The sequence below is a fragment of the Lonchura striata genome, chromosome 6 (assembly GCF_046129695.1).
Source record: "Lonchura striata isolate bLonStr1 chromosome 6, bLonStr1.mat, whole genome shotgun sequence".
NCBI classification, from domain to species: Eukaryota; Metazoa; Chordata; class Aves; order Passeriformes; family Estrildidae; genus Lonchura; species Lonchura striata.
In genome coordinates this window covers 7,240,691-7,266,022 of record NC_134608.1, presented here as the reverse complement: position 1 = coordinate 7,266,022, position 25,332 = coordinate 7,240,691, and the positions used below count along the sequence as shown (strand labels likewise).

The window sequence follows — 25,332 nt, the reverse complement described above, 5'->3', positions numbered from 1 at the left end:
TGGCTTGTCTTACTAACACTCCCAAAGAGGAGGAGGTTATTTTTCCTGTCACATCTATTCTTCACACATGCTCTTGGCACATGACTAAATCAATATTCTGCCTCCTGAACATCTTTATCTTTTATGGATTTGCTGCATCAATTAGAACAAACAGCCCCTTCTGATCGTTTCTACTTTTCTTCCTGAAATTGTCCTGTGTCAATCTACAGTGCATGAGACAAAGGTAGAATTCTACAGGCAATTACTCTGAGAGCTGAGAGAGGCACGAGAGCACATGCTACACGTGCTTTTTAATTCCCTGCTTCCAAACACAGAATTTTACTTGTTGCCAAGTCACACCAGAAATATGCTCCAGTGCCAGCTCCCCATAGGCTGAGGTCTTGGCACTGCTGATTCCCAAATTCCCTCTTCCCATTTCATATTAGTAAATTAAAACACAAGTACACCAAAAGAGCTCACAGAAAGAGTCGGTAGCCACCACAACTGACAGAACTATGCAAGATTCTTCCAAAATGCATTAAGCCATTATCATCTTCATTTCAGCACTGGGAAAATGAGGCACAGGATGTACTTCGCTCCAGGGTACACAGCAATTCAAAGCAGAGAAGGGGAGGGAAGAGAGGAACTGGGAATTCCTAGCTCTATAATGTTTCCTGACCATGAAGGCACACTTCTGAAACAACACAAGGATGGTTGTTTGCTTAAAAAAAATCAAGCTTTGCTGAAATCAAGCAACCAGTTCTTTCAAGTGCTACACTAGGTCACAAACTCATATATTTTCTAAGTTATCTGACTGCAGTATCTCTTCAGGGTTTGTGAGCTGTGAGTGCAATGAGGCTTTGTATCAAGAATTACCTCTTCCATTGGGACAACTTGACAATAGCCACCACCTGCAGCTCCACCTGCAGAGAGACAACAGTCAGACCACACCAATGCAGCTGTCTCCAGCCCAGAGTGCTATTACATCTCTTTGCTTAATGGCTCCAAGAGGGCAGCTCCCACTGAGCAGCTGAGTTTAAATCCCAACACAGTACCTTGAAGACAAAACTGAAAAACTTACCCAAAGCCCTTTTTTCTTAAAATAAATGGACTTGTAACTAGAAATAATGTAAAACTACAGTGCAGAAGAATAGTATTTCTAAATGCCATCTTTGTCCATTTAGGTCAACTGCAAGCAACAGAACAATCATACCTTTTATGCCAAAAGTTGGCCCCTGAGAAGGCTGCCGAACACAGGCAAAGACATTCTGGTGAAGGTGTGCTCCTAAGGCTTGGACAAGGCCAACAGTGGTGGTGCTCTTCCCCTCTCCCAGGGGAGTGGGAGTTATTCTGCAGCAACAAAGCAGAAAAGACACAATTACACCCTTGTACTGGGTGAGAATCAAATCCCAGGGACAAAACAGTCACCCAGTGATTGCAGCTAATCAGAATTCAAATTCTGAACTGGCTCATACTTCAGCTAATCTTCATCAATTCAAAACTGCAATGAGATTAGCAAATCATCACATAGCTACTGCTCTGAAACAATTTGCTAGTTTCTACTGAAGGCAGGCTACTAGACCAGGAGAAGTTTGGCCTGGAACCAGTCTACCCTGTAGACCAAATTCATCTGCTGGAGAGAAATGTTAAGCTATGTTCCCCCACTGTTTGCCACAAGTGATCAATCTACTTCCCAAACTACAGTATTTTCACAATGTGATTTACTAAAACCCAGAGCACCCCATACAGTCACCCCACCAAAAGACAATTCCACAGCAAGCCATGCTAATAAAATTTCTTTTCATCTTGTAAGTGATGTCTCAGTTCAGGAAGCACCCACCCAGTGACAACGACGTATTTGCCATCTGGCTGGTTCTGCAGACGTTTCAGAACTGAGAGCTGAACCTTGGCTTTAGTTTGGCCATAGAGCTCCACCTCATCAGGGAAAAGGCCAACTTCTTTTGCAACTTGATCAATGGGCTTGGGCATGCAAGACTTGGAGATTTCAATATCACTTAAAGAAAAAGAGCAAGAGGAGTTTATAAGTCAAAGACTTCCACTAATTCCCCCGCTTCTGTAGGGAATAAACTACAAACACCTAATCTATATTTTAGAAGTCAATCTTTAAACCCTACTAGTTAAATCAATCAATCCCACAAGTATCAGGTATATTAGAACAGACACATTCTCAGAGTTGCCTTTCTAAACATAAAAAAAGGCCAAACCCAAAACAAACAACAACCCCTCTCCCCAGCCTCCCCATTTTCCCAAATGCCTTCTGCAGACAATGTATAATGATCCCATATGGAATTTTGATGTTTTCAGCTGCTCCCTGTGGATTTGAGCAACTCCTATTCAAAGATACTACTGTTTTGGCATGCCAGACTGAAAATTTTCCAAAATACATGTTTTTCACTATTTCTTCAATCAGCAACCATCTAGCTGGCCTGAAGTCTGTGAAAGTCCAAGAACACTCCAAGAGATATCATGGCACCACTGCAGCTTAGCTCTGTTTCCTCAGGAAGGCCTTAGAATGCCTTAATTTGAAAGCATTACCTTGGAACAGGTATCTTTAGGGTAAGCTGGTTGTATTGGATGGTCCATTTTCCAGGCTGGAACTTCTCCAGAAAACGCTGTGCACTCTCCACAGTGCTCTAAAATGAGCAAGTGAATGCATTAAAGCAACTACCATTGCACAAACTGCACTGGTTAACAAAGAGACCATAAAGGTTTGCCCCTCCTGAATGTCTCAGTTTGAGTTTAAACCAAAGTGTTTTTATTAAAGCATTTGCTAATAATACAAAATGAGATTCCGCTTGCTGTTTTCTTTAAAAAAAAATATCCCACCATATCTATCCTTCTACTGGTCTTCCAGTGTGCTGGATTTTTTGGGGTGTTCTGTGCCAGCAGGGTTTTTTAAGCAAAGCATAGAAATAGAGGGAGCTGGTTTATACTGTTACTCTCCTTTCTATCCAGTCGCCCTAAAGATAGTTTCAGAATCACAGCCAGAGCATTATAGGACAGGACCATTTCTTATGGTTTTGAGTGACCACACTCAAAAAACCCTAAAAAAAAATCTCCCAAAACTGACCAACCAGAAACCTCTGTTCTAACATTCCCTAAAGTCCATCTTTTTCCTCAGTTAACTGAATCCAGATTGTCTGGACTAGAAGCTGGAAATCCTAACTGGATTTTTCAAGAGCAAGAAGGGAGCAGCAGCTGCTTTGGCAGTGTGCTGATGGCCAGCAGCAACACCCCCCAAAGCACACGCAGAGGAGATGACCAGAGTCTGCTCAGTACCTGCATTAGCATGGCCACAGTCATGGGCCCAACACCACCGGGAACTGGGGTAATGAAAGAAGCCTTTTCCTTTGCTGAACTGTATGCCACATCTCCCACAACTCTTTTTCCACTGGCCTTTGTGCTGTCTGGGGATTTAAGGAGAAAAGTAAGTCACACATCACATTTCAGCACAGCAACAGAGGAGACAGCACTGACTGAAGCTGAAGTCTTTAATTCTGCTGGAGCAAACAAAATAGAAGCTGAGTACCCAAGAAGCTGCAAAGAAAGATAAAACAGCTAAGACAACATCACAAGATGAAGCTGTTATCATCATACTTCACTTGCAGAGTGTCAACAGCTCATGCAACACATCCTCCCATTAAGCACCATCTATCCTCAGCCAGACAGATCTCCCTTTCCTGGAGATGCAAGTCTTTTCTCAGTGGCTCATTGCCCACAGGGCAGTTTGAATGAGATATAAACCAACAGTCATGAAGAGGTGAGAGATGAAACAGAGCTGACTTGTTCCAAACACCCCAGGTTCACATTTGCTCTGTTCCATTTTGGAGGGCATCTGGGCCTTACTATTGAATAATTACCTGCACTTTCTGCACCTGAAGGCAGAAAGTGCTGAGCTTTTCAGTTATCATTGCTAGTTTAATGATGGACCAGTAAATACTGGTGTTCACAGAGATCAGTCTTGTCGAAACAAACTTCACAGGTGCCTTAAGAAAGCTTCAGTAAGATAATCTTTCTCTTGGGCAACGTATTTTACTATATCCTGCTGAACTATATGACCTGACAATTCAGAAGCAGACATAGTCCTTTTTTCCAGTGGTGACCTTTAAACCCACCCATAAAGAGAGGAAGAGACAAAATAAATTAGTAAACTAGCACAGTCATCTAAGGAAGTCACTGATTACTGCGCATAAAATCAGAAAATTTAAGTTGCTCCTGGAATGGCAGATTGCCACTTCAGATAAAGGACTCTAGGGAGCTTCTAACCAGTGTGAAAACCTGAAAATAGATTTTAATGTTGTTCTATTGAAATGTTATATTGCATACAGTAAGTGTATATTTGAACAGAACACAATCAGTAACTTTCATATACATCTGGTGAGGGGGAGGAGTGGAACAGAAACCAAACTCCTCAACAGCTGATTATGTTAAAACCAAAGCGAGAACAAAAGCCAACATTGTTTTTTAGCTGCATTGTTACTGGCAATTAGCAGCTTGGATGCTTTGCTGTGTGTTTTAAGCAGCACTACTTCTCCCTAAAGCTCAAAGCCTGAACAACATCACAGCTGGTAACCAGTGTTTCTACAGCCACTGTCAGTTTGCTGCCTGAACTGCAGACCATCCTGGCCTTCCTCCCTAGAGACCAATTTAATTAAGGCTGCAAACAGTAAATAATGTAATTTTATTTTCTTCCAAGGATGCCAAGCAGGCTCATCAGCCATCCTGGCCAGGAAGGCTCTTGGCCCAAGAAGGAGGAAAACAAGCTGGCACTCCAGACTGCCTCATCTGTTCCACAGACACAGAGATGAGCACATACCAAACAATCCCCCAGTCCCTGCTTCTGCACCCCTCACCAAGCACTGCTGAGCACAGCCTAGGAATTATTCAATTACCTGCAAAATATTCTTTTGAATAAAAGCTGACACACAACACTTGCCATCTCTCCCCATAATTCCACCTTCTCAATATTCATCATCCCACTCTTAAAAAATACAAGCTAGTTACAGGGGGTATCAGTGACACTATAACCATGCTGCAAAAAAGCTGCTCTCATATTCCACTCTCATGGTTTCTTGCTAGCAAGGGCTGCAAAATCCCATAGCAGGGAACTTAGGAGGAGCAGAGGTGCCTCCTCCATCAGGACTCAGAGAAGGACATTCCAGGGACTGTCACCTCTGGGAATATCCTCTACCTGCACACCTTTCCCTTTCTCTAGCAAAGCAACTTCAACAGGCTTGGAATAAGGCATCCAGAGTATTTGCTGGACCAGCCCTCCAACTGCAGCAGTGGGGAGAGACAACTACAACTCAGTTTGGAAAGTAAGAGGCACTTGTCTGTTCTAGTAGAGGTATCAGGAGACTGTTTTTCCCTCTCTGTCTACCTGAAAGAAATTCTGTTAACTGCAGTACACCAAGCCAGATGTGGCTGAAGTGTCTCTTCCAGCCTCCAAACCAGCACCCTGGGAGCATTCAGGCACCCTCCATTCCCAAGCACAACAGCTGCATTTGTATGGTGCTACATGGCCATAACTTGTCCTAACTCCAGCTTGGTAAGACTGCACGAGGTAATGTCCTGATATACCAAATCAGTATGGGATCTGCCTGGACAGGGTACCCTGACTAGCAAACCAAAGGCATATCTAGAAATTGCCATTGCTACAACTCACAGCTGCACCTGGGAGGCACCTAGCTGGGTTCACATATACCTGTGGTATGTGTTCCCACCCCATCACATTCAAAGCACCATCACAACTAGCAGCAATATTCTATCTGTACAGTGACTTAGCTGGAGAAGCCAGGAAGCTGGCTGCTGTTCTTTCTGTAGCACTGCAATTCCCACAATTCTGGAATTCTGGTACTCATTTCCCAAAAGATTCATCTGAAAACCTTCTCACAAAGTACTAGAGGAGAAAAAAATCAGGAAAATTCAGCAGCTTCAGAAAGCCAAAGGAAAGGAAAAAAAAAAAAAGAGCCTGTAGCATCCATCATTTAAAAATGTGACAGTTTCTATGATACTCTATCAAGTCTCAATTATCAAATCTCAATGCCATTAAGTGTATTCCATGTGACACTGACTGGGCTGGGTGCACAAGAAGCTCAGATGTCAGTGCACTGCTCAAGGCAGGCTAATTGCAAAGGAACAGGGATGTGTCCTCAGAGATGCAGTTCACATAAAGCCTGAAAAAAGGTCATACCATCATATATCAGAAACACAATGGGGGTTTTATTTGCAACATGTCAGCTGGGGAGGCTCCAACCCATTCTGCTTCATGCACATCAGCAGTGACCTTGTGGGTTTTGGCAAATGGCCTAAGTTTGGGCTGTTTGGAACAAAACCATCAAGCAACAAACAGCAACAGCAGATGACTTTTTAGTTTTAATTAGATAGAGGACTCATGTTTTTAAAAGCAGCCTAATGTCAACTTTGAGTAACAAGACCACTGAACAGAAATTTCTTTACATTCTGTTAAATAATGGCAACAAAATCACTGATTAATTATGAAAACTACCTTTTAAAAGCCTTGTGGGTGTAGCACAGAAAGAGTGACTAATTTTCCATATCATTCAATATCTGTAATTTGGATTTAAAATGAGATGAAAACAGAAATTGCCAGACTGTCTGTAGCATCTTTATAAGGAAGGAGCAGCTAAGTGAAACCCTACCCTAAAATCCATTATGTTAAAGCACTTTATTCTATGCCTGAGCCATTGTCACCAATACTCTTGCACAACCTGCTTTGTTTCAAGACAACAGCCATTCAAGCCTAAGAAGTTAATGCTGTGATTCAACAAATCCACAGCTACTTTAAGAGAGTGCTTGTCATTTCTGTACTTCAAAGGGAACTGCTTGAACAGATCCAAGCACGAAGTGATGACAGCAATGCCCTGTGCTCCAAAGTGACAACAGTGACAAGACTTCACCATGTAGCTGGGGCAAAATTAAATAGATATTCTGTTGCAATATTTCATAGGCTTCCTCTTTCCTCCATTAATCATCAGCCTCATTGAAGGCTGAATCAAAACTGCCACTGATCTGCTTTAGTAGAGTCCTTCAGATCATTCTTCTCTTTACTTTGGCATTGTCAGAGGTTATCATCACCACTTAAGACAGACTTACAGGAGAAAGAAGTCCATTTGGACCATAGAGCCAAGGAGATAATATTCATGAACTTAGCATGTGCATTTATACACAAACACATCCCCACTTGTTACACACTGCCCACGCACCTGGCACATGGTTAATTCCACAGTCTATTACGATTGCACCAGGCTTGATCCATTCACCTTTTACCATTTCAGCTCTACCAGCTGCAACCACCAGGATGTCAGCTTTGCCAACCTACAAAAAAAATTGTAAAACAACAAACAACTGAGTATCATGCTGGCAAGGGAAAAATGCAGAGCTGCATCTGCAGCAAGCAAGATCAGCTTGAGCTGCAGTAAAACTGTGCTCACCCACTGCCAGTGGAGGCATGGAAGGGCACTCTCAGCAGCTAAAGGTAGCTGCCAGTTCCTTGGCAAGGACAAATTCCTGCAGCTAGAAATAATGGCCTATTTTCACACTCCTACCCCGAACTATTGCTAGTCAACACTTCACAACCTCCTCTGAACTCCTCCATGATTCCCAAGTGGATCATACAGGCTACATTTAGATAAAATTAAAGCCTTTTGAATATTCTTCTCTTCCTTCAAATATCCCTGCACATTCAGTGCTAGAAATATACCCAGCACTCATCAGACAGCAAGAACTCATCTTGTTCAGCCAAGAACAATCCCTGCACAGAACAAAGCAGTACTTCACTTGTGACAGCACTGTCTTGTGCTTTTCATGTCCAGGACTGCATAACACACAACTCCAGGGGAAGCTGACTGTATTTCAGCACTAATATTCATTCAGGGACTATTCAGTACATTTGACAGATCCAGTCATGAAGCTGGTGTTAAAGACGCCGATTAAAGCTCGTTGTCAGCTCCTGCACTGCCTCATTCACATTTGCTTAGGAAGCTGCTATCCCTTGGATTTTTTTTTCCTTTAATCTTCAAGGGATATAAACTATTTTTAAGATACCATTAAGTATTAGCACTTCAATTTTTAATCAACCTAATGATGGTCTTGCTGAACAGCAACTTAATGATGTGAAGCATTGCAGTGTTTCTGATCTACTTTGTGAGTTATATTCAAACACTCCTACTCCCTTTTCAGCTTTAATACTTGCGTACAGAGCCTGGCAGTGCTGATGGCTCTACGAAATCCAAGTAGGTGGCAGCATAGCAAAACACTATTTCTGTCACTCTCACTGCTGAAGAAGAAAATGGTACCAACTCCCTGTCATAGAAAATCGACTGAAAAAAATAAAGCAACTGAGAAATCATTTGGCCTAACATTTCTCAGCCATTAGAGCAGAAGACCACCTGGTCTTTTTGGTAAAAAAAAAAAAAATTAAAACAACAAAAACATATGCAGTTTTGCCAACCCCTACATGGAGGTTAGGAAGAGATGATTAAATTCTCAGCACTTGCTCAAAGACAACAAAAATAATAATTTTATTGTTATAATTAAACCCATCTAATTAAGTGCCAAAAATAATCAAGATCCTATTCCAGCAGAAGTATTTACACAACTATGCAATGAGCAGGACTGGGAAACCAATTCAGATGAAAGACATCCCAGACCTAATGACTCACAGCAGCAGCACACTGTGCATGGAGCAGCAGTGGCCTGGAACAAGTAACTACAGCCTGCCCTTACCTCCTCAGCCAGGGTGGAGGTCTTGGAATGGCACGTGGTGACTGTTGCATTATTCCAGAGCAGCAGGTCGTGCATGGGAGCACCCACAATCTTACTGCGACCGATCACCACGGCTCTTTTCCCTGCCACCTGGACACCTGCACCATAGAGAGTCAGGAGAGAGCACAAGAGAGGTCACTGTGCAGCCTGGTTCAAACTGCTCTGGTGTCCTGGTCAGTTTAAGTCTGGCCCTGGTACTTCAGAATTCAGTTCTTCTTTGTTGTGTGTGGTAGGGAATTGCAGTTGGCAGGGAGAAAGGAAAGACCATTTTAACCTAGTTCTTTTACTGTCTAAGGCAGCAGAGATGAAATGTGATATCTCAGCAAAAGTTGTGAAGCAGAGCCTTGAAATGTGTGTGATTTCTACACTTATTGAAGACTACTGCACTCATGAATAATGCATGGCAACCTCCTTACCTGTCTGCCTGATGAGTTCCATGCATCCCTTTGGCGTACACGGAATAAAGCAGTCTCCAAGGTCCCCTCTAGACAGTTTCCCAGCATTGATGCTACTTAAGCTGTATTTTGAAAGAATAATAGGCCAAGTAAGATACCCAGCCTCACTGTTCAAGAGAAAATAAAGGAAAAAAGGTTTCTTTCTGGAGTAGCTGTCACACTCTCCAGGGGTGAAGCCAGTTTACCCATCCACATCCTTCTCAGGTGCAACAGCATTGGTTATTTTTTCTGTGTTGATGGGTTTATCGGAGTCGAGTGGCAGCTGCACTATAAAGCCATGAACAGCTGGGTCTGCATTCAAAGAGGCAATGCACTTGAGAACCTACAACAGTAAACACCAAAAAAACTAATGGCTGATGAAATGAAATATGACTTATGCAAGAGCAAAAAACATAATCCTATCTGGATTAAAAGATACAAACTTTAGTTTTTCCACCCAAAAGTATAAATCACCTACATTTTTTATTAAAAAAAAAAATCTCCTAAAGTCTCTAAACTTTACATTGCAGTGGTTTAGTTTTCTTTAAAAAAAACACACAAAAATATGTCAGCAGGTTCCAATTATTTTTTCATTAGTTAGTATCAATAGGCAAATAGTCCTTTTTATACAATGACAGGGTAAAGATATCTTCAGCACAACACTGAAGTTATATATTTTTTCATCACTGGGTGTATTACTTACGTCAGCTTCTGTTGCTGTGTTTGGCAATTTTATGTGATTGGCACTGATCCCAATCTGCAAATGAGAATAACAATGAATTATCTGATTTCTGAACTGACCTGGCTAATCTCTATATCCAGCTAAATCACAGCTGCATTCTGTCACATTTCCCAAGACTATCTCCATTCCTGAGGCTCCAAGTCCTACGATTTAGAAATACCATCAAAGAAAGATTAGTGCTTTGCCTTCTGAGTCTGTCTTTTAACTGCCCTATTCACCTTTTGACATGAACAACATCAGCTTTGCTTGACAGCACACTGCCTTAAAATACCAGCAGAAATGCCAGCTATCACCTAGGGAAAAATGCCCTCATCTGTGCTCCTGCCCTATTGCAGCATGTAATATTCTACCTGTGACAAGCACAAAGCAACTGCAGGCACAAGGCATTCAGGGAAGGCAAGGACAAGGCTACGGGTCAGGAAAGACAGCACTTCAGACAAATGTAATATGTGATGATCACACAAAAAGTGGCACCAAGCCACACTGCTGTGACCACAGGACCCCACTTGGCTCTCAGGTTACACACCTACACTACATTCTTGTAATTGACAACTCAGGCCAACAGTGCTTTCTCCAATACTGCAAAAACTTAGACAAAACTATTGACTTGCATCTGGTTTTTCATATTCAGATCTCACCAACTGTAGGAGGGTAAAAAGTAGTCCTAAAAGTCCAGGATTACCTCAGCAGCAGCCTTCAGCTTCATGTTAATGTAGAGGTTTGAATCATCCCGATTTCCAACCTAAGGATGAAAAGACAGTTGAATTACAGCACAGAATAGAGACACACACACAGGCTGAGATGGGCTTAACCCTCAGCTTCCTTGGATCTACATCAAGGAGACAGAGGTATTCCTGAATTACTGTAAAACACACTGATAGAGGATGCAAACAGCTGGAGCTAACAGGAAAGTTCTTTCAAGTACAAGGCAGATAAAGACAAGCTGTCTGATCTCCTGCACAAACTATTCGCACCTGTTGAAAAACCTTAAAAACACAGTGGTCTCCAAAGCAGGAAATATTGCCTGCCATCTGATCTGAGGAAGTTAAATCCTTAGCTAATTAACATCATCAGCAGGTGCTGATAACATTCAATTATATGATTAAGGCTTTCAGAAACCTTGGGCCTCTTTGATATCCAGGAATCTGAATTTTATGTACATGTGTGCTTCGATGGAGACATTCCTTCCACTGCTATTTTGAACCTTGAGAATTTTCCTTCCAAACAAAAACCAAAACAAGGACAAAGTGGTGCACAATGAGAAAGCACCAAGTGGAACAAATGCCTACAGTTTTTGGCAGTACTGCATGCTTACAGTACAACTGCATTTTAGGAGACCACTTGCATCATCCAGTATGTTTGGTTAAAGGTAATACTCCTTCTAACCTTAAGAAAATAGGGGTCAAATAAGGAAAAGCTGATAAGCAAGCTCTTGAAATTCTGTTCCCTGGTACGTGGGAGCCATCCCTGGTTGTCACATAGACTGCAAGCTGCAGGGGTAACCTGATCACCCAGTACACATTGGTTCTTCCTCCCTAGGTACAGATAAAGGGGCTGTCTCCCTGTAAAGTCTGCTGGATTTAGGAAAAGGTTTGTTTCATACAGGGCAGAGAAGCAGGAGATGTCAGCAAACATATGTTTTGTGAATAAGAAATTACTAACAGGACAAAAAAAAAAAATATTGACTTATTCCTTGAGTTCAGAGAACACCAGATGCCTCCCAAAAACAGAACACATAATATATGATGTACTACAAATAAGAAACAGCTCTTTGTCTTGACTTCACTGAAAACAGACAGCTGCAAATATCAGTATTAGCAGATGAACTCCAAGCCCAGATTGCTTGACACCTTACAAAAGTGTCAGACAGCCAAAGAGCAAACAGGTTCTAAAGGACTCTGAGACAATTCAGGACTGAATACAAAGCCCACCAGGAAAACAATCCAATAATGTCACAAGACAGCAATTTTTGAACACAGTTTTTATGAGGTCAACAGTTCAGCAACTTTCATCAAAGCACTATTAAATTTTTAGACCCTCCTTCCTTCCTTCCAAGCATCTGCAGACAAAGCTTCTGTAGAGACAATCTACTAAAAGCTAATGGAAAGGAAAACCAGAAAGAAAACCCAAAAAAAAAAACACAAGCAAAAATTTGTTCCTGGCATCAAAGCGGAGCATGGCCTTTTTGTGCTATGGTGGTATTAGCACTGAAATCTACAGACATGCACTCTGCAGGAGCTCAAAATACTGAATAAGGACAAAAGTCACTTCTCTAAGCAGCCACTGACATTCCCTCAATCCTTTGTGGACACACAGGTCCTTCCTGTAGCATGACACTTGCTACTGCTATTCACCTTCTGACCTAAGCAGAGTTTCCATTTTTTATAGCTGTAAAGGAAAAAAACGATGGCAAACACAGGTCAAACCCCTGTACTTGTCATGTGCTTTTTACCTCTGCAAGCCTTTCTGTGTAGACTCTAACACTTGCTCACTTCTGAGGGATACCCAATTCAGCAAAAGGATGTTGTTCCATCCCTTGTACTCAAAGACATCTTGATCAAAGGCAGTTTTAGTTTTGTTTGGGTTCCCTCCCATTCTCCACCCCTCGTTTTTCTCCACGTTTTTACATAACAGCAGACCAGATCACTTAATAAACATCCCATTTGGAGGATTTCTGGTACAAACACATCTCTGAAAGCTGCCAAACGTCAGGGCTCACTCAAGTGCAGAGATTTGGAATGGAGTCTACAAGCTTGCTCTTAATAGGCAAACATCTTGATTTCACCATTTCACAAATACAACACTCCAACAGAGAACAGGGTCTGAGGAAAGAAATAAAACAACTTAAACCCCCCCAAAAAATGTTGGACTCTGATACCTGGCAAAAAGACATAATAGGACTGTGTCACCATCTCACAGAGAACACTGTTCCTAATAAAATGCTACCAACTACAAGGCAGCTTTTAATGAAGCTTATCAGCTGTGCCCTTACCACTGCAAAGCAAGTCATATTTTCTGTAGTTGTCATTCAAGAAAACAATACCTGTAAAATGGCAAGTCCTGGTCTGAAGCCTGGAAATTTCTCAGTCATCTCAATAACTTGCTGCTTTAGTCTCTCTCTTACTTGTCTGAAAAGGGGAAAAAATTAAAACAAATACAAGGTAGAAGTTAATGATGGGGCTGAATTCTGATACAGTCAGGAGGTGTAGAAGTGACAGAGGGGCAGACTGGCAAACATGTACTTATGCCTTGAGTACACAGCTCCCAGCAATATCCAAATAAGATTGATGTCCACAAATCACTGAGACATTCTGGAACCAGGTTCCCTCAAATTTATTTAAATAACTTTATAGTTTGAAGTCCACATTGTGCTTCTTCACACTCTCATAGGATATAAGGGTAAAACAAAAGGGTTCAAAATTCAGCATGGAAACTCTTGGGATTTCAAACTCCTTTCTCAAAAGGAAATCCTCTTTCCACCTATGCTGTACTAAAATTACCTGAATCCCAGAGGCAGCAGTTGTCACTGTCACAGAAGCTGTCTGGCAAAGGATTATGAATCTACAATGGTAAAATTATGGGAAATAACTAAACAGGCATGAGGTACCCAAAGATAAAGCAGGGAAGAGAATTGGAGGTGGACAGAGGTGAGGAAAAATCACCAAACCCTAGTAACACAGCTCAGGCGAACTCTTCAGTAAAGGCAGGTTTAAAGATACAATTGTAAAAAACTACAACTTTGAAACAGAGCACTGACTGGTTGTTCTAGCTCAGATGTGAACTCACACCTGCTTTACCATGGAACGTTTTAATAACGAGTACCAAGCACTGAAATTAGCCACAGACAGCTCAAAAGTCACTGTTATCACTTCTCCCCAGCCTTGCACTCCCCTCCAATTTCTCAACCACTCTCTGGCCCCACAGGCATAATCTTTCACCAGGGAAGGTGGAGGCCCAACTGCTCCATCTCCTCACCAGAGGCAGTCAGGATTCTGAAAGAACTGACCAGTCCTGTCCATCTCATGGGCACTGCACAGAGCCTGTGGCACAACACTGTGCCACATGTAAGAGACATTCAGAAGCAAAAGCCAGGTAAGCAAAACCTTACAGGACATGAGAGTCTTGACAGGTCTGTCCTCCATGTGAACTCCCACCTTGTGTCCCATCCCCATTCTCTGAGATGAGAAAGTGCTATCACCACAGTCAGCAAATCTACCCTGTACCAAACAGCCTTTTGTTCTTGTGCTCACTTACTCTCAGATCAGTATCACCAGGTCTGCTACCCCCCAAGTGGGACCAGACTTCCCAGACTGCAGCAGGTGCTGTTGGTGCCAGTTCACTAAAAATGTGAATGGCAAGGGTACAGGGACAGGGTATGTAGCTGATGCCAGCTGGGAGGCTGTGACTACTGCATAGAGGGAAACTCCAGGAAAACAAATACCCAGTGAGGCAACTCTACCCTACAACTATGAGCTCCAGATTAGGGCTGCCAGAGGCAGGAAGACAGGGAAATGGGAGCAGCACACAGCTCCTCAAGCCAGCAGCACTGATCCCAGGGGACAGCTGCAGCTGGCCCAGCTAGAAGCAGCCCTAAGGCTGTTTGAAGTTTCATCTCAGAGGGAGTCACAGCCTCCAGCTACATCCCAAATCATGCATCTCTCCTGCTGCATCTTCAATCACGTGGTCAGAGCTCAGCTGCACCTGAGGAGTGGGTTTACAATATTTATAGGTGTTTGCATCTGGCCAAGTTGTTCAAAGTCTCTTAACAAGTTTCAGTGGAAGCAACTGTTTTCAGTCTTATTTAAGAAACCGTAGTTCTGAGCCTTCCTTGAGCTGTCACCTCTGTAGAACACTTGACACCAAGACCAGCTGATGAGTTCAGAAAACAGTCTCATAGCAAACCTTATCCCAGCAATTCTTTATGCTTAAGTGACAAAAATTCATCTGCTGGGTAGCAAAATCCCCAACTGCCTCTCCTTACACTCCAGCTGTAAGCCCCTAGGGAGGCAGCTGAGCTGGCTCATGAGCAGCCTGTAACAACACAAGAACCTCAAGGAGCATCAGAAACCCCCTGCACATGGCCAGTGAGTGGGGGCTGTGGGCAACTCTCCAAGGGAACTATTTCTGAGGTCTCTCATCTTCCAGTAAGGAAAGTGTAGTACTGGTTTGTGGCCAGCAAACAAACATGAAATTTTAGAAAGGGCCCCAGGTTTAGGTATTACTTTTATTTCAGTCTTCTCACTGAAGAGAAACAAGCCCACCCAACTTCCTCTGTAAAGCAGGGCTGTGGTGTGCTTTCACCCCCAGCAGCCGCAACTATTCACACATTACATTGCCGTCATTTTCTGTAATTAGGCACTAGGTCACCTCCCCTTCAGCTTCCGAAGAAAGGCAACACACACAAACATACAGACGTGGTGCTGTCAGTGCAATTTTCTTTAGAAGCCTTGAATCAAGAAATCACTTGTTAGACAGCCACCTAGCGTTGGGCACCACTGTTCTCCAGTGCTCACAAAAACCACAGGGGCAAAGGTTTAAGAGAAAATTCAAGAAAAAAGAATTTTTTCTCCATAGACTTAGAAAAGCCATAAAAATAATCTTTGCAAACCAGCAGCTATTTAGTTACACAGTCTGCAAAATTCTATTGTGGACCTCAGTCCTTCCCAAAGATAAAATGTTCATATTGATAAATCAACACCATTTCTTACTAGCTGTATGAAAATTCTTTTAAGTCTTCAAACAGAAAATTTGCACGTCTATGTGTCTGCTTCCCCAAAAGCCTTCTCTCTGACTCTAAGTCCCCTCCTGTGCCCAACATGCCCTTCCACAAACAAATTCATGCAGCAAACAAAAGTCCAGGGTCCACACAGGTTAAGGACAGCACATGGTTCTAAGCATACAATGCAACAGTCAGCTCCAAAGATTAAAGAACTTGTTAGCATTTCTTTCTGTGGACTGCAACAGAATTTAAATTTATTAAATTAATTTCCCAGAAATTCAAACAAAGGACAAACCACACTCCTTTAGCTCTGCTGGAAATGGAGAGAACATGGCTCCCGTGTCAGCAGAACCCCACACCCTCCTGTGGGATTATGGACTCTGCTCTGCTGGTGAGGACACACAGCACCATACTGAAGATGACACCAGGCTGTGTTTCTGTCCCTTCTGTAAGGGGGTCAAGGGTCTATGCAAACAGTGCCAAACTCAGGACCTGGCAAATACCTCCTCGAAGAGAGTGGTGCTCCAGAAGAGGCCTGTCCCCAAAGGGGAGGCTTTGGCTTTACTGCCTGGATCACAGATACCCCAAGGGTTTCACAAACATGCAGCAGAAATGCTCCTGCTGCAGCCCTGCAGAAACAGCTGCATGAGGCTGATGGTGCTCCCCAGGTGCTGCACCATTCCTGGTCGGAGCTGCTGTCCCTGCAGCCATTCCTCCTTACAGCACTGCCACTGCTCACCTCCTACTGCTCCCATGACCAACACCATAATGTGGAAAAACAAGCTTTCCCATCTCCAAACCACCACAGTAGCACAGCCTAGCTCAGGACAACTGCCTCATCTTAAAATGCAGTGAGGGGACTGCAAAAAAGAATGTCACAGATCATCCCACTTGCACCCAAAGGAGGCACAGAGGCAGCTCTCCTGAAGGAAGTCACAGGTTGGCTCAATGAGTGGCACCAGGATAGGAAATACCTTGGGAAAGACCATCTGAACACTGCTGGCAATTCAACAGATGGCTCCAGTTCCAGGAAGACATCATTTAGAGCTGGAATGAGTTCACATGTCTCCCACCTTCTTTTCTCATGCTCCAACCATTGCATGCTCCTGGCACACTGTCCTTATCTCCTAGGAAAAATGCCTGCTACCTTCTACAACTTCCACACTCACAAGGTTTTTTAACCACCTTTTTGGTTGTGTCACCACAAATACATGCATGAGCTCTCTTCAGACCAGGTAAACACATGAAGACATTTCTGCTTTTTTGGATGCTTTTTCATCATGTCCAGAATTTCAGTCCAAGGTGGGTCTGAGAGACAGGCAGCAATTGAGAAACTCGGCAAATGTGGATGACTGATAACAGAACAACAGAGTTTAATTCAAAGCTGAGTCTTTAAAACTTAGGAGACCTTGCCCCAAACATGAGTTATGATACCATGTTCCCATGCTGCAGTATGCATGCAGGCCTGTTTCCCAAAATACTGCATATAATACCCTACTATCAGGTGATTTAATCAGAGGAAAACATAGAACAATAGGTAAGGACTCAATCCACCTTTGGACTGAGTGGCTGCAAGCACTCCAGACAATACTCTAGGCCCTATCTACAAAGGTTTGCCTTCTGAAGAAATCAGATTGAGATTTTACTAATTCCACAAAGGGGGACACAGCAGTCCCCACATGTTCTTTGCCTTCCCTGCAAGCTGGTGCTGATGTGCACAGATCACAGATCTGTGGCCCTGTTCTCCACCAAACAGGGAGAATGCTCTAAAGAGTTGATAAGAGAGAAGAAAACAGAGTCCCATTTTTTTTTAAACTGTGTCTGCACAGCACTGAACTCAAGGGTTCTTGCTTGTATTTGGGGCCACCAATAGCACTGGCAGTTCACTTTAACTCAGCCCATCCACAGTGTGGGACCCTTCAGTGCAAGCCTGATACGCTGTGGGTATGATCTGGTAAAAAAGAAAGCTCAGAGATCAGGGGATTTTTTTCACTTCAGACTAGATTCACCTGGAAGTACAATAGGAACCCAAAAAAACCAAATAAGGCCAAGGAGTTGTTTACTGCACTGTTACCTCTAGTTAACCTGGATCAGTTACCTCAGTTACCTGATCACCATTTTATTGAGCACTCTAAACCCAAAGCACTACCTGGCCCAACCCTAGGGGCTATGAGGGGTGCTAAGTCCTCCCTGCCATCACAACTCATCAGCCACTCTTCCAGAGCAGAAATGTTGGTCCACTCCTGGTCTTACCAACCAATTCAGGCCTAGCTAGAGGTTTCCACACCTGGACTCTTTCAGATGGTAAAGCCTGAACACACAGCTCACTGCAGGGCACATAAACTGTACAGAGTCACTATCGTGTTTTGCCCTGATTATCTCTTTAGACACAGAAACAGAGATTGCTTTTTCTTCCGGGAATACCAGCAATAAAAGGTGGAGAATATTGTATTTTTATTACCTTCAACCCACCATATCCTGCATATTTAAAGCACTGCTTTTCTTCCTCCCATTAGTCATTTGTTTACTGTACTGTTATACAATAACTCATCTTTTGTAACTCATTTGCCAATGAGGCAAATTTAACTTGTAGCAAAATCTAAGGCAGAATTACTGAACAGCCACTCAAAGAAGAGAAAAGCCATCCTGAGGTAACCAGCCAACTCAGATGGATGCAGAACCCATCCAATACTTAATATATTTCACAGACTATGTAAGCGTCTTGTTTGTACTGACAGAAGCAGACTACATGCACTTTGATGTTGATACATTAACATCAACACCAAAATCCCTCAGAGAAAACAATGCCTGCTGTGCTCTCCTTCCCATGCTCAGCCTAAACACATTTTCCATCCTCACAGGTAATACTCAAAGCCACTGAAAATGTCCATTTTCCTTCGTACCTCTTTTGAGCCTTCCAAAGGTGTGAACTAGCTTTATCACTTCATCAAGTTTTCCTTATTTATAGAGGCAAGGAAACTATTTCAAAGTATTTATTCTCTTTTTATATGTCTCACAAGAATAAGAATGCCAGTATCTACCTGATTTTTGTTTAAATAGCTGGCATGATTGTGAATTAGGTATTTTTTCATCTATTTTCAGGAAGGAGTGCTTGGTGGCTGGAGGAGAAAGTTCGCAATGCTTATGAGCTTTGATTTAAAACACACACAGAAATCCAGCATTACATAGCTGAACACTACTTGTTCGATTCAACTCATTTGTCAATATTTGACCAACTTACAAAATAAACCTTTTTCTTGATTAAAGGGTAAAGTAACAAAATCCACCCCCTACAAGACAATAGCTGAAAACATTTTGCAGTTGATGCAAAGTCAGGGATATTCCCTTTCCAGGCAGATCAGTTACAAATTCCTAGAAAAACCACATGCCTATCACTCCTGCTGCTGCCAGACTCTGGGCCTGGAAGAAAGGGACAGCTGTCTCCAGGGTGGACACCTCAATTTCTCATGACTCCTTCAAGTACTCCACCAGAAAAAGGCAGAACTACCTAAGGCCCATAGGGAAGAGGTGATGCTTTTGCTATACTGAACATAAATACAGCACAAATAAAGGAACTGAAAGACAGCTGAGCAACTGCAATTATTTTTCCATTTTGTGGTTTCTTCAGGTCAAGATTTGATGACTCTGGAAGCCAGACTTCAGCCAAGCACCTTAAGAGATGTGCTGGAAGTTAATAAAATCTTTCTCCTGCATGTGCCTGTTAAAAGCTCATGCCTCTTCCCAAGTATTTGCACATCATGAATGTCCTCTGAGAACTGGTAGTTTATAGCTGCTACTGTAGTACAGAAAACAAACAGAAATAAAAAATTTCACCCCTTTATCTTTAAAATTAAGTAATGCAACATGCCATGCCAAGGAAGCTAGAAGTTTTAATGTGAATTATCACTGTACCCAAACTAGCATCTTTCCAGGACCTATTGCACTTCAGGGTGACTTTCTATGACAGGAAAGAAACCTACAACAGGCAAATCACGAAGTCCCACCAGCAGCAAGCACAGGCATTACAGTGCCAAAAGCACCAGATGGAATGAAGCATGTAAAACTGAGAGACTGCCACACACAGGTGGTACTGGCTCCAAAACTACCAGGTAAAAAACAAGGAAGCAGCTTTTCCTCATGGATATTCAAAGTCAAGGCACATTGGGCCTACTTTTCCAAACCTATGCATTCTATGTAAAGCAAAAGCTAAGAGCAATACCTAAGAGGAGGGCTATCTGCTTTGCTGAGATTACTTTATACCTTGCAAGTGTTTTCTGTCAGAATTCCCTGATTATATTGGCAGGGGATACCCAATGATCTACCTAACTAAACCCTGTTTCCACAGAATATAACAGAACCACTACAATGAATTTCTCTCAGGATTAGGGAAATTTATTTGGCTGTCTTACAAATGTGTATGTTGAGTGGCAGGAGGAAAAACTGTTTTTTTTTAAAAGATGCTATGCAGGCTCACCTATACCCAGGGCTTGCCAGCTAAGTAACTGCTGAAAAGTATGAGAATACTTTTTCTTTCAAGGTCTCCCAAATCTTTTAAATAGCTTTGGCAGGGGACTTGTGAACATCCAGCTGTGTGCGATCCAATATGTGGATTAACTCATTTTGCTTTAAAGAGGAGCAGTCAGTGCTTATGGAGTATGAAAACAGAGCCCATACTTAAAGCACATGTTCCCAGCTCCTGCTCATAAAGCATCCCAACAGCCCAGCCTGCACACACCGAAGCTGTAGGTCAGGGGGTGTAGGTCACATCTCTCATCTCATCGATGCTGAGCGGGCACCAGCGCGTCCTGGGGCTGCCGAAGAGACCCCAGCAGGCGCAGCGCTGGTACGGGGGAGCACCGGCAGCACTTTGCACTCTCCTCCAGACCTTTAACACCGCACTTCGGCCAGTAACTCCCGTTTACAGCCAGCTTTGGCTGCAACGCAGTGAAAAAGTTTAGTGTCTCCAAACCTGCTTGGTGCACAGAGGCAGAGTGAAAACCGCCATCCCGCTGCCGGCACACCCGGGGGCCGCCGAGGCACCTCTCAGCTCCCCGGCCACAGCGCAGAGCAGAACCCCGCGGCTCCCGGACTCGGCCGTGCCGCGGGCCCCGCTACGTACCCAGAGACAATCTTGCCGCTGAGGATCTCGGCGGGGGCCATGGCGAGGGCGGGCGAGCAGCGGGCCTGCAGAGCCGAGCGCGGCGGGACTCCGGCGCCGTCTGCGGGACGCGCCGCTCCCGCGGCCGCCTCACGTGGCGCCGAACTTCCCGCGGCCGCGGCCCCGCCGCGCAAGCGCCGCCCCCGCCCGCCCGCGGCGGAGCGCGCTGAGGGAGGCGGCGAAATGGCCGCCAAAACGCGCTCTGAGGCGGCGCGTCCGAGACCTGCCCGGTCCCCGCTCCGCTGAGCTGGGCTGTGAGCAGCTATAAATGGTGTTGTAAATGAGAATTTATTCAGCCAGATTAAAAATAAAAATAATTTTGTTAGCGGTCAAATTCTATCTAGCTAGGCACAAGGAAAGAACAGAGCCGAGCCCGGGGTCGGCCCTGGGTGTGCAATAAGGAGTCAGCCTCACCACCCCTATGCCCACACACCTCCAGCCTGGCCCAAGTGGTTTTCATAGGGAAAATTCCGCCTGAGGCCAAGATTTCAGCAATCAGTCTTTTCTTCTATTCAGAGTCCATAGGTTAATAAGATTCTCTTTTTTGGTGATGAGAAGAAGTAATTCAATATCCGGGTAGGTGAATTCCTGATGAGATTTTACGGGAAAGCTGCATTCACATGGATCTGTTTGAGGATTTCCATGAGATCCATCTCGGGCCATTCATGCGACGATCATCACCGATGATCAACACCTGGAGTCCAGCCATGACCCATCTCCTAGCTGAGGCACATCCTGTTACTTGTAAATCAGTTTCCAATATACACCCAGTCTCGCCTGCAAAGGGAGGGGAACTAATACAAACGGGCATCATCTAACAAGTATCTAATATTACATATTTCATACAAGGAATGGCACGAATTATATTTACTACACATATCAATAGGAAAATTGCACATTGATGTAAGATAGTGTGTTTCTTATCCCGTGGTTCTCGTTACAGGTCGTGCCGAGAGTAGAAGTGAAGAGCAGAATCACAGATGCACGGAATGGTTTGGGTTGCAAGGGAATTAAAAGATGATTAAGTTTCATCCCCCCAGCCATGGGCACCTTCCACCGGACCAGGGTGCTCCAAGCCCTGCCCAACCTGGCCTTGAACACTCCCAGCCTCAGCTGCTCTGGGCATCTCCACCCTCACAGGGAAGAATTTCTCCCCAATACGTAAATCTACTCACTTTTCAGTTTGAAGCCACTCCCCTTTTGTCCTATTGCTTCATGCCCTTGTAAAGTGTGAAAAATGCATATTTTATGATTGGCTTTTCGCAAATACTGCAATGAATGTTATATGTGTAATGTTAGAAAGTTAGGCTGTATTAGTTCTCTTAAGTAGTGTGTTAAATATATTTTTATGTTACAACACAATGTTAAAATAGAAACTAAACTATGTAAGATACTTTTTAACTAGCTCAAGAAAGAGATGAGATAATCGAGAAACTTCGCACAGAGATAACGGCGACAGGGCACATAAAGAGTTACAGCCCCCTTATCAGAAAAGACAAACATCCTTCCACCTTCTCTCCATCTTTATGGAACCACAAGGATTATGGGGAAAAAGTTGACAAAAACCAGAAAAATTCTTAATTTGAAAGGAATTTATGCATCATATATGAGATATATGAATATGCAACAGGCTATTGCTTTTAAGGGTTATTGCTTTGTTTGCAAGACATGATTTTGGCAGCTTAGTGCCCAAAAACATCCAGACATCCATAATTCTTTGCTTTTTATTGTCTTGTAGTGTCCTAATCCTCATTGTCCAAATTTTTATTACTCTAGTAATTTTATTACTATTTTTATAACTATTTTATTACTAATAAACTTTTAAGATTTTAAAAAACAAGTGATTGTTGTTTTTCACATAAAGCATCACTCATTTGCATAAAAACAAGTAATTTTAGTTTTCAGGATTTCAGCACATTTGTCCAACACAGAGTTGCCAAACCAGTGGCTGACCAGAAAGAGGGCAATGAAAAGGAGGTTGGGATTATGGCCTAAATTCATAAGAGTTTTCAAGAGTGAGAAACAGGTTCCTAACAGTGGCCTCCAAGGGATGTATTTGCACTAAATAATCCCATTAGAACTGGTGAAGGTGGTAGTTTCCATATATAGTTCAAAATTTACCTGAGGATAAGTCATTTTTGTGTTTCCTTTAATGCACTAAAAAGTGACATCTTTTCTGTTTTATCCTGTGCTTTTTTTTTTTTTTTTTTTTTTGAGGCAGAGATTGCTACCTTGGGTGATTAATTTACCTTAACAACATGTTCTAATTGTAGGGTAAAAGGTCAGATATTTCCCCTTAGGAGTGACTTGCAAAAGAGAGAAAACATTGTCGTTTGAGGCTTTTATATATTAAATAAAAAAACCCTCAAAAACATAGAAATGAGTGCAAAGAGCTATAAGAAACTTCTTTTCCGCCTTCATTCCCCCCCTGTATTTCCTGGAATGCAGCAACAGGCACTTGCAGTATTATACAGTCAGAAAATAAGATAATGCAATTGGTCAAGAGGAGTGATTTTTCTAGGCTGCTTAAAATTCTGTGCCTTAGTTGTTTCTTCTGTTGCCTCATCTGAGGCCTGAACAAACTCTTGGAGAACACAATGACCCAGTGCTAAGGAAAAAAACCCCACAAAACATGAACTCTTCACCTAAGGACTGGATAAGCTCACAAAAACAACTTTTGTCAAAAACAGACCTAACACTCAGGATTACAGTGTAAAAATATCAGACGGAAATAAAAAAAAAGCCCTTTTGTTCAAAATATTCAAGTGACCTTACTTGCAGAGTGAGCAGAAAACACTGTTGCCATCAGGAGCTGGGATTTCTACCCAGAGCTGCTAATTTGTATGATTTACATGTGTGAGAGCAATAAACCTTCCTTCTTGCTTTTCTTAATGCCCCAGCTTTTGAATAATACATATGCGATGATGACAGATAAAACTTAGAATATTGCCCGGATTTATTGCAGGAAAGGAACTAAGAATACTTCCAAGCAACTAACAACTTCTGCTATCACTTCTTCAGTTTTGATCCAGATTCTAATTTTCGGTAAGGGACAGACTCATGAATTTTAAATATATTTATGCCAGAAAATCAGACTAACCTTCTTATGTCAGAGCAGGAAGTCCTTTTGTATTTCTAACTTGTCTAATGTGGCAGTCAAGATGGGATTTTTCAACAGAAGTTGTGCACATCATGTCTCTAGTAAGAACATGTTCTTTAACATTTATTCATAATTTTCATCCTGACATCAAAACACTGAAAAAGGAGGGGCAAAGAAACAGAAAAGGGATTGTGTGATGAGAAATGGCTGAGCAGACTTTTCTGCCCAGCTCAGAGCCATATCTAGCCCTGAAATGCAGTAAAAAAGTTAAAGTTCCTATTCACGTATAGGAACTCTGAGAGAAACACAGTGCAGAGGAGACAAACATCGTGAAAATGTTTACGAAGTTGACAGCAAAAAGCAATGTTTTATGCATTCAGTATCAAAGCAGGCTTACTACTTCATGGTTGTTAAGATAGGATAAGAACAATTACTTTGGGAGAGGCTAAAGCCTCAGTGTCAGAGTTCTCTCTGCTCCGAGTGTTGGTCCAGCACAGTCATTCTCCCTCCCTCACCTCCCTGCCAGGATCCCTGGGTTTGATTTGGCAACTCCCACAGTGTGACTGTTTACCTTTGCATCCACCCCCTCTTACCCAACATGTCAAAAGTTATGAAGCTTGTTCTTTTAAAAAGCCCTGAGGACTGCAAAATACACGCCAGAAAGACTTTCAATGTTATTGGTGAGCTAACAGCTGTGCCTCTGATGACACAGGGCTCCAGAACCTGTGATTTGTCATAAGAAACTGATCCCAAACCATCAAAGTGAGGAAGAACATGAAGCTTTGCTTTACCCATTAGGTGGGATGGTGGCTAGAACAGGACATTGTCTCTAGTAAAGGGGATGAACAGACAAGTTAGGTTTGTTTTATAAACCATGGTAAGAAAAGGGATTTTGAGAAAACCTGTTTTCAGGAGCACACCAGAAAACCAGTATTAGACTTTGATTTTCAAATGTTTATGAGGAACTTTTTGTGCTTAAAGATGCCCCGCTGAACAATGAATGACATTACCCAAGAATGTACCTTTATCTACCATGAGGAGGGACACAACTTTGTCATGGGTCAACAGTGACACATTTAAACACATGGAGTTAAAACCTGTGCAGGGTATTTTCATCATGGGTATTTTCATCGTAGGTATTTCTGGCAGAAAGGCAAAGCTGGTTGTGCCCCACAAAGTTGCAGTAACAGACAGACCTCTCAAATGCTTTTCTTACCCCTGTCTCCAGTTTGCTGATAACTTGCCTATCATGCAGGGGTTTTGTATTGACCATTGTTTATCTGTCACTCTAAAGACAGCAGTAACAGTTCAGATTATCTCTGAATTTCCACTTGTGTTACTATGCCAGTGACACAAATTTGTGTGTAGTTGAGTGAATTTTCCATTGGCTGT

At 42.8% G+C, this 25,332-nt stretch overlaps 1 protein-coding gene across 2 annotated transcripts in view; it reads right to left on the bottom strand.

Annotated features, from left to right (window-relative positions):
* The window catches only part of MTHFD1 (methylenetetrahydrofolate dehydrogenase, cyclohydrolase and formyltetrahydrofolate synthetase 1), a 39,985-nt gene extending 19,025 nt beyond the window's left edge, over nt 1–20,960 (bottom strand). Inside the window, exons 1-13 of one of the 2 annotated variants that reach the window (XM_021554537.3) lie at nt 20,802–20,960; nt 13,007–13,091; nt 10,646–10,705; nt 9,925–9,978; nt 9,428–9,564; nt 9,204–9,304; nt 8,749–8,885; nt 7,227–7,338; nt 3,280–3,407; nt 2,536–2,633; nt 1,820–1,993; nt 1,193–1,329; nt 856–902 (exon numbers count right to left, since the gene is read on the bottom strand). In XM_021554537.3, the coding sequence (XP_021410212.1) occupies nt 856–902; nt 1,193–1,329; nt 1,820–1,993; nt 2,536–2,633; nt 3,280–3,407; nt 7,227–7,338; nt 8,749–8,885; nt 9,204–9,304; nt 9,428–9,564; nt 9,925–9,978; nt 10,646–10,705; nt 13,007–13,091; nt 20,802–20,842 (1,311 nt within the window). In that variant the 5' untranslated portion in view covers nt 20,843–20,960. The remainder of the gene's footprint in view (nt 1–855; nt 903–1,192; nt 1,330–1,819; nt 1,994–2,535; nt 2,634–3,279; nt 3,408–7,226; nt 7,339–8,748; nt 8,886–9,203; nt 9,305–9,427; nt 9,565–9,924; nt 9,979–10,645; nt 10,706–13,006; nt 13,092–20,801) is intronic. The other variant, XM_021554539.3, reaches the window with a different exon arrangement.
* Between the last annotated feature and the right edge of the window lie 4,372 nt (nt 20,961–25,332).